The sequence below is a fragment of the Marmota monax genome, unplaced genomic scaffold, assembly GCF_021218885.2.
Source record: "Marmota monax isolate L192 unplaced genomic scaffold, Marmota_monax_Labrador192_F-V1.1 WCK01_AAM20220418_F8-fsc00006, whole genome shotgun sequence".
NCBI lineage: Eukaryota > Metazoa > Chordata > Mammalia > Rodentia > Sciuridae > Marmota > Marmota monax.
The window spans coordinates 6,136,972-6,149,735 of NW_026693712.1; the positions used below are offsets into that span (position 1 = coordinate 6,136,972).

A 12,764-nucleotide genomic window follows, 5' to 3' on the forward strand; every position below is an offset into this window, starting at 1 on the left:
AAGGCAATTAGCATGAAATATGTCTCTTGGCTATTACTGACCCATGGTTACAGGACAGCTTTTCTCTGTACAGATGATTACTGAGAAAACTTGCCTCAGTAACTGCTGAAGGCAATCTTAAAAAAAAAAAAAAAAAAAAAAAAAAAACTCCAGACAAGGGTAAAACTGAAACAAAAAGGAGAACAGAGTCCAAGGGAACAAGAGTAACACAGGGACAGCCTTGATCACATTCTACCTGAAGCCCAGGAACTCTGAATTTTAAGTTATGAAATGCAATACATTTCCTTATTGATGAGGGCAAATTTGTGTCAGATTTTGTAGGTTTTGTAGCCAAGAACATCCCAGAACTATTTTTTTAAACAAAGGTAATATTCTCAATAGGTACTCTAATATGAATTAAAGACATGATTAGAATTTGCCATAAGTCACTCACTTGAAAGCATCCTACAGCTACTGCCCCTGAGCTGGCCTCACAACTGAAGTCACCCTGGAGGAAAAACTGAGATGTTTCTGCTGTTTTTAGTTAGGTCCCACAATCATACGGTTGGCGTTATGGACACAATCAAAGTTATGGACACAATCATATCATTTCACTGGAAGAATTTTCACTGAATAACAAAACATACACATTTTACAATAAAATAGACTTCCTCAAAGAAAAGTTCTCATTTTTCTTGTCTCTTCTTACCTCTTTCACATTGTGGACCAGTGAATCCATAAACGCAAGCACAACGGTTGGGTCCGATACAACGCCCACCATTCTGGCACCCGTTTTCACAGACAGCTGCACATGAAAACACAAAGAAGCAGCTCATTAGAGAAGCAAATTCCCAGGCTCAGTGTAATAGTGTGGTGACGGTGCCAGCAAAGGGTCACACCTTGAAATCATGCCTCTAAAACACAAGTCACGATTGGCCTTATCCGGTTAAGTAAACGCATCTAACTGCATATTAAAGCAAAACCCTGCATAATTCATGTAACTCTCATTGTTAAGCAAGCATTTAGCAAAAAGGATTTTTATTTTTTAATCATAATCACAAGGATTGGCTGGTTCTTGATGCTCAGAGTAAGAATATCACTATTTGACCTAATTTTTTTTCTTCTACTACCCCTGTTATCATTCTTCTCAGAGATAAGAAAGTAAATAAAATATGAGAAAAAGTGGGAAAAAAGGCAGTCTCCAGGGAGCAGGGAGAGAGAAAAGGAGGACAAAATGTGATGTGGAAAAATAAAGGGATGCAACATGAAAGGGGAAAAGCAAAAAAAAAAAAAAAAAAAAAAATCAGAGAAAGGAGCCAGGGAGAAAGCAAAAGGGAGGAAAGGCAAAACTATCATGAAAAGGAGAAATTACCATCAACTTTAGCTATAAAAACGTCAGGAGAAGTAACCAATCTGTAGAAAGTGCATTCAGGTCATAGAATAATAGAAAGGAAAATCCTGTTAATATGATGGGTTATTTTACACAAGATCAAACCGCATCCCAATTATTGCAGGTACAATTGTCCCTTGGTGTTTATGGGGGTTTGGTTCTAGAACCCCACACTGATACCAACATTCAAGGACATTCAAACCCCTTCAATAAAGTGGTGTAATATTTGCACATCACCTACACATATTCCATACACGTTAAATCATCTCTAGGTTACTTGTAATAGTAATATAATTTACAAGCTATACAAATAGTTTTATATTGTACTGTTTAGCAAATAAGGGGAGGGGAGAAATCTATGTTCAGTACCAGCACAATTTAAAAAAAAATTTTTTTTTCTAACTTGTGGTTGGTTGAATCCATAGATCCATGTATCCAGGGATACAGAGGGCCAACTTTATTGGTGGCAGATGTGCATCACACACATTTCACTCCTGTATAATCGTGATGTGGGAGACCAGGATTTGGGGCTCAGTGGACCCAGGGGAAGCCAACCAGATTCCCTTCTCCTCACGACGAGGTTCTGCGTTGTAACTCAGCTCAGCAGCCTAGACTTGGAATAAGAAAGTCTCCCCAAGACCCACAACCTGACACTCTTGAAGACACATAGTCCTGCCTCCGTACTGAGGAAAGGCAGCTCAATTCAAGAACCACATCTTCTACTGAGACCAAGAGCTTGACTCCGAGTCCACCTGCCCTGTTGAACAGACACTCTGCCATTACAGAAAAAACAAGGGATATATTTTATGACCTGGGTACCAAAAATGATGCTCTTTAAGAACACTGGTTTTAAAGGAAGTGAGGGGCTAGACATGTTTATTGGGCACTTCAAGTGAAGTACATGTCAACATGTACAGTCCAACAAGCACAGTGACACCCAAAGTGCAGTGTAATCCTGCTGATTCTTCCTCTGCACTGCTGAACGGGATTGCCTATACCATGCAAAGTGCACAGACAGCATTCTGTGCTGCTGATGGGAGCAAGACCAAAACACACTGGGAAACAAAAGGTATCTTCATGGTAAGGCGTCTCTGTGCCAGTGGCTTGTCTGCAGTCATGCTTTGATCACTTGTGCATGCCTCTGCACAAGTTCATCTCCCCCACAACACACCTTCTCTGACTGACCCAACTGTGGCTCTTCCGACTCATCACTGCCTTGGAACATGGGGCAGGAAGAAAATTAGAGGAGTAATTATAAAAGACAGGGGAAAGGGATTAAAGGTCCCAAGGAGCGTGAGAAAGATGGGGGTGGATAGGAATGTGAAAGAGAACAAAACCTACCAGAAAATTCTACATTAGTGTGGTTCCACAAAAGTAACTGCCAAGATTTGAAGATTCCAATTGTAAAGTGGTAACTCTAATCTAATGAGATTAATGAAAACGTGTGGAATTTTCTTTGAATGTTATCAAGTTGCAGGTCATCTATCCAGGCATATTCCCTCATCGCTTAGTAACCTTTAAAACAGAATGAGGCAAAGGCAGATGTCCGCCACTGATGGAGACACTCACATGGGGAAATGGAAGAAGGGCAGGCTTCCATCAGGGTTTTTCAAGACAGAGCTTCCAAATCCCAAGAAGGAGGGCATGGCTGGTAAGCTTTGGGCTTCTCCCAGAAAAAATCTGGCCCATTACAGGTTAGACCTAATTTAACAACTTTCTGGTTTAGGCTGACCTTGCTTTCTTTCTTGGTAAATTTGTTTTCTGGGAATTAGGAAAACAAGCTATTGTTCATAAAAATATTTTTGTTAACATGTAACATGGGTTTATTATCACTTTTAAATGATTAATACATATCTATTTCTTAAACTTTTCATTTTAAATTTGAATATTGTAAATATTGATAAGGGTCCTGTGAACAGAAAGGTTGAGGTCCACTAATACAGTCATTTGGCTATAATCTCATCACTCATGTGAGAATAGGCTCTCCCAGCATAGGAACCAGAGTTTGTTTGCTCTAAAACTCCCATCCGTGTGTTCAATATGCTGTAGGAACACAATGAAATTCTGCACCTTGACAAAATTTCACTTTGCCCACTATTTTGCAAGGCAGATCAGTGTAGTGGATAGACAAGTTCTGCTCTGTTGTTCCTAGAACTCCCATCATCACATCAATTTTCTGATTCTCAGCTTTCCTGTTGTAAAACATGGACAATCACTGCTACCTCACAAATGGCGTGAGAACTAAATAAAATTAAACAAGACAAACCAACAGTACAGTGGCTGTGTACTGTAGGTGTTCTTCTGTATGCTCAATTAATTCCCTTTTTTTTTTCTTTTTTTAACTACAGAACAACTATTTCTATGAAAAGGAGACTTGTTCTCCAGGAGAAAGATGAAAGAGCAACAGCAAAAGAAGAAAAGCAGGAAATAGTTAGAAGTAGAACTAAAAAAAAAAACAACCAAACAAAAAACCCATGAATTTCCATCTTTCAAATGAGTTAGAATAAAAGGTATTTTATAAAACAGCATTTTTTTTAACAAAACATATTGGAAATAGTAATTTACATTTGATTGGAGTTGGAAAGAAATTGAACATGCCACAGTTTCCTCTGGGAAAAGAATGCTGGCTACCCACAAAAAGAAAGAAAAAAAAAAAAAACACTTAACCCTAACATGGCAGTAAGAAGGCTGGGGAGAAGAAGACCCTGAGATGGAAATGTGAGCTCAGGGTCTGCTGCTGCCACAATCTCAGTGAGGGGGAAGGGGTGTTGTTTAGCAACATCAGCTTGTGAATCAGGACACTATTTAAGTACTATACAAGCCAGGTATGTAAAGAACACTCTATCAGCAGACGCTTCCTGAGCAGGGTGATGTGACAGGCACTCGTATTTATTAGACACACTCCTGTGCTACTCTGCAGAGTGCAAACACTGAGGCATAAGTCCAATTTCAAATTATGGTTGTGACTTCAACACAACACATAAGAAAAGCATTCTAAAACATGTTTTCGAATGTTAAAAAAGAAACAAAAGTCCATGGCTTGGAGGCAGGACAGTGTGACTGACTGTTCACTGTGGGTGCCCCCCTTTTCCTTTCTTCCCAGAGTCCCCCTCCCAGCTTTCCTCCTTTCCTGTGGTTCACTCTTTCACTCCTCTTTGCTGGCTTTGCTTTCTCCTCCAGGCCTCAAGATGCAGGGCTGATTCAAGAGATCTAGCTTCCACCCTCTCCTCCTCTGTCTATAACAACTTTCTAGTGATCCTCACCTTGGCCCAAGATTGAAATATTATCAGTCTCTTCCTAATTTGTGTCTCTCTATCTCTGACCTCTGTCCTAAGATCTGAATTCAGAGAGATTGCCATTCCCTTGGAAGTCTAACAAACTTCTCCAACCAAAAAATACAAAGCCAAACTCTCGTCTTCAGCCCCACTACCCCTTACCCAACCCACTCTCCATTCAGTCATTCCCAAATCAGGAAATGACATTACTGCATCACATGACGACTCAAAATGCACTAGTGGCTTCTCATATTCAGGGTATAATCATCATTGACCGCGGAGGCCCTACACCTCTTTCTCTTAAGTTTCTCTCTTACCATTATCCCTTGTCCTCACTTTATTCCAGCCACGGGGGTTTTCTCATTGCTTCCTAAATGCCTGGAGTCTGATTTCTGTTGCAAGCCCTTGAATTTGCTTTCCCCTATGCACAGACTCAGGTCTATGTGTAAAATGTCATCTTCTCAGACATCCACAATGTAAAATAGCTGAGAACTGCTAATCTGACTCAAACTCTCTCTCATTCTGTCCTGTTTCCTTCTTATCCTAGACCCTCTCATTGCCTGAATTTGCACTGGATGTTTACCTTTTCATTTACTTGTCAATCATCTTCTCTACGAGGGCATCACTGTGCTTGTTCACTATCACACTCTCAGCACCATGCAAGGGGCAGGGAACAGCAGTTACTCCACATTGTTGAATAAATTGAAAGAATGCTTTCTAAAGAGTGCTCTCTACATTTCTGGGAAAGCAGCTAAGCAGTTCAAATGTTTTTGTCATCCTTATTTTAGCAAATATCATATTTCCAGGGCTTTTCTGGATTCACAAGCTGAAAACTGGTGTCTCTTCCTTCACTTTAAATATTGTATCACCTTTTCTATATTAGACAACTTAGAAAGTGTCATCCTTCAGCCATTTCTTGAGCTGTTATCTACTGGTTATCACACTTCCATCATATTTGATTATTAATAAATTTTGCTAGGTACATATTTTGCTTGCACCTGTGTTTTACTGACCCTAGATGAAATTAGACTTGGGAAGCTTCATTCCATGAGACATCCAGAGAACACATGTTCATCTGATTGGAGAGTGTGGCAGCACTGACATGGTTTTACACAGGGGCAAAAGGTCCTCAAAGCACTCTTCATGAAGGAAAAGTACTTTCTATTCCCTGGCTTCCCTTTTATGTTTCACAAGCAGAGAAGGGACATGCCTACCAGAGCTTGTTCTGCAAAACAGTCAGGAAATACATTTCATGGATACCCAGGATCCATGAATTCATAAGCTGAATTCAGGCTGAAAATATTGAATTTCAGGATAGATCTGAAACAACTCTGAAGTATCAGTTGAGACAAGGCTGTCTCATTGGGATTCTCAAATAAATATCATTTTCTCTTCCATTGAGCCAAAGGTTGAATTTTGAGAAGGATAAACATGTCTTTTGTATGGCTACTGAACTCTCTACAAGTTACAACTGGATCTCCTAAGTCTGCAACAGGCATTAAAAAAAAAAAATTACAAATCTGCTTCCTTATCAGTATTGCGTTCCTAAAACAATTTTTTTTTCTGGTTATAAACTGGAATCCATTGTATAAAATTGAGGAAATCCCTAAATGTACAAAGAAAATATAGAAGCAGAATCAATTTATTTATTAAAAAATAAATTTTGTTGAAATTTTCTGCCCCACTCATCCAAACCTGTCTTCTTCTCCCCTGGTCAACACTAGCTTAGAGAAACTATTAGACTGGCCCCTCCTATTCTTGCTAGAAAACTGGCTTCAATGCAACCTGTTCTCTTAAGTACTTTAACATTGCATTTCTAACCGTCAGTCCATCTCAGATTACCCTGACAACTTCTGTCACACCTGAGAACCACTCACACAAGGGTATGCAGACTGTGGCCTAGTTGACTGCCTGCTTTTGTGCTGCCCATGAGCTAAGATGAAGTTTTTACATTTTAAAATGGTTAAAAATGAAAAGAATACTATGCCATGACAAGAGAAAACTGTCGAGTTCAGTGTCTATAAATTGTTTCAGCAATAAAATTTTGCTAATATACACCAAGCGCTTTCAATTGCACATTGTCTATGGTCACTTGCACTTCAATGACAGAATACACACAGTACTCACATCAGAAAAAGCAAAGTCTTAACCATATACTACCTGGACCTTACAGAAGAAGTTGGCTGACTATTGATCTTATGGAATATTTTTCCTTAAATTGATCCACCTATTTTACTTCCAATTGTTTGATTTATTTTTCTTGTGGTGGGGCTGCAGATAGAACTTAGGGCCTTGCACATGCATAGTAGGCACTCTTTCACTGAGCTACATCAGTGAATAGCTTAAAACTATTTTGAAGGAAAACTGCATAACACTTATAAATGGAAAGCTATAATTGCCCTAAGCAGAAAGGAATCATAAAAATAACTGCAACAATCACAAAGAAATACCATTCACACCTTAAGATGGATATAAAATAAAAACGAGAAAAAAAATAAGTGTTTACTAGTATACAGATAAATTGGACCCCTTGTGTACTACTGATGAGAATGAAAAATGATACAACTGATGTAGAAAACAGAATAGTTGTCCCTCAAAAAGTTAAAAATTAGAATTACCATTCAAACCAGCAACTCCACTTCTGGATATATCTACGTAAGTACTGAAAGTAGATATTTTCAAAGCCATGTTTGTCACAGATTACCCACAAGAGCCAAAAGGTGAAGCAGCTCAAATATCCATCAACAGATACATGAATAAACAAAGTGTGTATATACTGACGATGGAATATTATTCAGCCTTTAAAAGGAGGAAAATTCTGGCACTGGCTACAACATTGATGGACCTTGAACACATTGTATTAAGTTAAATAAACTACAAAAGGACAAATACAATAAGATTACATTTCTATGAAGTGCATAATGAAGTGCCTAGAGTAGTCAAGTTCATAACACATAGAAAGCAGAATGGAGGTTGCCAGGGGCTGGGATGAGAGGGAAATGAGGGGTTGTTTAGTAGGTACAGAATTTCAGTTTTACAATATGAAAAAGGTTCTGGAGGTGGTTAATGGGTATGCTGCACTATACTGTGAACGTATTTAACACCACTGAACTGTATGCTTAAAATGGTTAAAATGGTATATTATATGTTATGCATCTTTTATTACAACTAAGAAAAATTAAAGCTGCAATAAAGATACCATAATATTAATCAAAAGCAAGGTAGATGTTCCTGAACACCTAGGACTTGGGTTTTCTATGTTGAGAAAGGAGATCAATATTTCTTAGGGAAGCCATGAAATTTAGCATCCTACCATTTAGATGCTGTCTCTGATGAAATACAAATAAAGTAAAAAGAGACCATCATACTACATGTGATTCAGCTGTCTTTAGTGCCATGCATTTCTTCTCATCCATACTTGAAAATATGTGAATTCCCATAAAGTCCCAATTTGGGAAGCATTAACTAAAAGCATTCCCCAGTGATGTGTCACAATCCAGGAACCACAGTCCTTCCATCCTTGTTACAAAGCTTTCTCAGTTGCTGTGGGATAGCATCCCATGAAGATAGCTTTGCTGGATTAAAGCTCCCTTTTTTCATAATGTCATCTAATTTTTGAAAACCACTTCTGTATCATGGTATTAAACACACTTAAGCAAAGAACAAATTATGAGATTGGCTCTCCTGAGGCTAATGTTGGAATCTCAAAAAAATCATATATATGGGGAAGGGAAAGTTGGAGTGTTTTCCAGCATACTTCACCATTTTACAAGAAAGTATGTGTTTTATGCAGCTAGCAAAAAGAAAATAAGGAATAATATGATAAAGTACTAATGCTATTCAATAACATCAATACTTTTAACAGAAAAATTCTAAACATTAAAAATTCTTATAGGTTACATATTAGAAATTGTAAAGTATACATAAATCTGCTTTCTCAAAGGATCATAGGCTTTTTAAGACCTTAAATTATAACTTAATATGAAATACCCACTAAATCAAATTATTTATAGTAAAGTCTACTCCATGGTTCCTTACGTTGTCCACAGTAAGTTCCAATAAATCCCTTCTGGCACTGGCAATGGTCATCTGCACAGGTCCCACCATTCATGCACCTCACACTGCACTGCTGAACTGCAAATGAGAGCAACAAATAATAGGCAAATATTTGTCACCAAATTATAGTATTGAAAGCTTATAAAACTATACCTATATGTTCAATTCGATGACAAATATATTCTACAGAACTAAACGTTACCATCCAACAAATTTTTATTTATTATTTGTCATAAGTGCATACACAGGCATATGTGTTAGAACATGTTATTTGGTATGTACTTAAAATACATTTCACTTTCAGCATTAAAGGAAATCACTATAAAGTTCCCAATAGCATCTGTGTTAGCCTGCAGGAGGCACTCTCATCCATTTAGACTACAGGGGTTACATGTCTGCTACCATGATGGATCTGGGGTTGGTCCTCATAGAGTCTGCATTCCATAGGGATACAGACCAGATCCCAGTAAACAATACCACAAAGTCATTATAGACTGTGATAAACTGTCTGAAAGAAACTAATATGAAAGGGAATAACTTAGAGTTGAGGAGGATCTTAGGTACAGGAATCAGACAAGATCATTTTGATGGGACATTTATACTGAGCTTCAAAGGATGAGAATGAGCCAGGCATGGGAAGTAGCAAGGAGGAATTTCAGAGGGAGAAGAACCAGCAAACCAATAGACCTTACGATGATGAAGGGTTTCTTCTGAAGGACTAAAATGTTGTGTGGATTAAAAAGAAAGGCAAATAGAGAGAGATTTTGGAGAGCCAGGCAGAGGTCAAGCAGAGGATGAAGGCCTCCTCAGCCACAGAGGGCTTTAACTATATCCCAAAGGCAAAATGGGAGTCATTGTAGGGGATAAGAAAGGCAGCAGAATACAACAGTCACTAATATGGCATTATGTAAAAATGTGAATGTGTAACTGATGTGATTCTGCAATTTGTATTTGGGGTTAAAAATGGGAGTTCATAACCCACTTGAATTAAATGTATGAAAGATGATATGTCATGAGCTTTGTAATGTTTTGAACAACCAATTAAAAAAAAGAAAGTAAAGTAAATGTCTTACTACAAAAAAAAAGAAAGAAAAGATTTCAAAAATCGAGAGAAGTTATGCATTTTATGTTTTTAAAAGATAACTCTAGCTGCTCTGCAGAGAATGGATTTGAAGAGGGAAGGTTTACATGAGTCCAGGTGAGAAATGAGGATGGTTTGAATTACATGGTAGCAGTAGAAGTGCTAAGAAAAGAATGAGTAGAGATGTATTTTCTAGTAGAACCTTATAGGTCTGACTGAAAAAGTTGAATGGAGAAAGAAAAGAAGCAATTGCTTAAGCACTGGGTGGATGGCATTGCCACTGGCTGGGGCAAGAGGAACTGCGGAAGTAGACTGGAGTCCACAATGAACGAAGTGCTCCAGTTTAGACTTGCTACTGAGTTTTAGATGCTTTCTAAATATTTAGGCAGAGACATAAAATAGGAAATGGAACATGAGGAGTAAAGCTCAGTGAAAGGATCTACTCTGGAAATAATCAGTAAAGAAGAATATTAGTAGGAGTTGAAGACACCTATGCTAATAAGTTCTTCTATGGAGGACATAACTCTTGGGAATACCATACTTTAAAAGGAAGGCAGATGAAGACAGAGAAAAAAGACTAAAAAAATAAAAATCAAGACGTGTTAGAGGTATTAACAGAAATTAGGGACACTACAAAGAAAAAAGTATTTCAAGAAAGTAGTGATGAGTGGTGGTAAAAAGCTTTAGGAAAGTTAAGAAGGTTGAGAACTGAGGTCAGAAAAGCTCTTGTTAGAAAGGAATTCAGTATTTACAAGGCCAAATAAATGCATGGATTCCCTGCTAAAGCATATACTATGAGCTGAGAGTGGGCCAGAGGGTATTCAGCTGGACAGGTAGATGACTTAAGAAATTAAACTTTCTCCAGACTCGTGTTTTTTTGTTTTGTTTTGTTTTTTTGCCAAGAAAACCAAGAACAGAATAATAAAGATATTTGCAGGGGTATCTTGCAGACAATCAGGCAAGGGTGAAAGGTTCAGATAAGTTGTTCAGAAAATGTGCTGATCAAGATGATCAAGAAAGTCTGGATGCCTTTGAATGACAGGTTTCAAAAAAAAAAAGGAAACTTACTAGTCCAAATTAGAAAATGCAGTTTACATTCAAAGAGTGAAACTTGAGTTTTTCATAAGAAATTTCATCAGAAGACAAGGACATGTCTTGTATGAATCTTGAATCTTCATTCTGGAGTCAGACAGACTCCAGATTGAGTCTTTGTTTAATGAAAATTCTGGAGGAAACTATTAAAATATAACAACTTCACACTCACTTGAAACAGACTCAAGCATTTGTGTAAATACTGAGCAATTAAATAAAAAATACCTGTTTCCACATTGTTATAATGTTTTCTCCAATACCTACTTAAAAGATTCATCTTGGACTTTAATGTTCTAACAACTTTTAATTGGGTGGTGAATAACATGATCTTAGTCCACTGTTACAGTTATCTTATAGTGTTGTTGAGAATTGGTGTGTGTAAAGCAGAATAAGGTAATCTGTATAAACCGTAACTTTATAAGTTATCTGTTGTCTTTCTAATCCTGTTCTCCTTCCCTTGCAGCTAACCCACAAAACAGGATATGAGCTGCAGTAGCTACACAGAGGCAATAAATACAGTCTTAATATTTGAGTCTATAGGCTTAGGCATAAGAACACAGATTCAAATCTGTGTTACCTTGGGTTGGTTAGTTATGTCCATCTTACTTTCCTACTCTGTGAAATGAGTACATAACAATATCCCAAAATGTTGATGTGAAGACTCTCTAAAGTAATGTAGTCAAACATCTAAAACTGTAACTTTCCCATAATAACAACCTACTAAGTTGTAGCTATTATTCAAAAAGAATCACTGAATTCTGGCTTTTCTATTGCTGAGACATACAGCTCCTGGGCCACAATGAAAACATTTTTTCTTACTGAAAACCATTACCCACTTGAAGTAATAACTAAGCCACTACAAGTTCTTACTCCAAAAATTAATATCAATCTACTTTGCAAGTAAAATAATCACAGATTTATAACTTCTTATAAAGGACATTTATCATTTACTCAAAAACTTCAGGAAAATACAGTAAACAAGGTCACATATAAGAAACATACTTGATTTTGCTCCACAAGTCGGTGATATTTGGCCACTGGAACATGTACACATGTTAGGACGGGAGCAAAATCCATCTCCACAACTATTTCTACAAATTGCTGTAGAAAACACAAGAGAAAAGTGAATGAACAACTGTATGATGAAAACAAAATAAATACACAAAATAAAAAATAAGATAAAGATGCAAAATAAAAATCTAAATTTTTAAAACAAAGAAAAATGTAAGATATAAACATGTTATATAAAATGTCTCATGTTAGATATGTAATGAAATTACCCATTAAAAACATGGGAGTAAGTTTTACAAATATCTTATGAGGCACACACTCTACCAACTGAGCTGTTCTCAGCCCCTATAAAGGAAGTTATTTCAAATTCCATAACATTAATTACTTAATTTGCCTATCAGAACAAGTTGTATTTTTTCTTATCCAAGACTGAGTTTAAATGCAGAGTTCAAAAAATAAACAAACAAAATAAATAAGTACATAAATGCAGAGTTCATTGAGAAGCAATCTTTATCCCCCTAGCAAGCTGTATTAAGGAAAAACAGAGATCCTAAACAGCCTTAGAGAACACAGCCCTCTGTCCAAAGAACTTTTGCAGGACAGTGAATGTGAAAATGGTTGAGCCAGAGACTCCAGGCCCTAATGACTTGGCCAAACCTCAGGGGTTCCATGCACATTCCTTCCCGGCTGGTATCTGACCTGCCCCATCATCAATCTTTGTTCCCCTTAATAATTCCCTCTCTCCTTCCTCTTGCCTTTCTTCCTCCATATTATCTCCAGAACTCGGCCTATTCCTGCTGCTCAGGAAAGCCACTGAGACATTTAGATGGGGAGAGAATCAAAGCCTCCTGCAGCTGTGACCTCAAAACACAAAGGTATG

General features: G+C 37.4%; 1 protein-coding gene across 1 annotated transcript in view; it reads right to left on the bottom strand.

The window, feature by feature from the left end:
• Nucleotides 1-12,764, bottom strand: part of Fbn2 (fibrillin 2) — a 233,428-nt gene that overhangs the window by 216,021 nt on the left and 4,643 nt on the right. The window contains exons 3-5 of the mRNA XM_046460170.2: nucleotides 11,876-11,974; nucleotides 8,683-8,778; nucleotides 689-784 (exon numbers count right to left, since the gene is read on the bottom strand). Of these exons, the coding sequence (XP_046316126.1) occupies nucleotides 689-784; nucleotides 8,683-8,778; nucleotides 11,876-11,974 (291 nt within the window). The remainder of the gene's footprint in view (nucleotides 1-688; nucleotides 785-8,682; nucleotides 8,779-11,875; nucleotides 11,975-12,764) is intronic.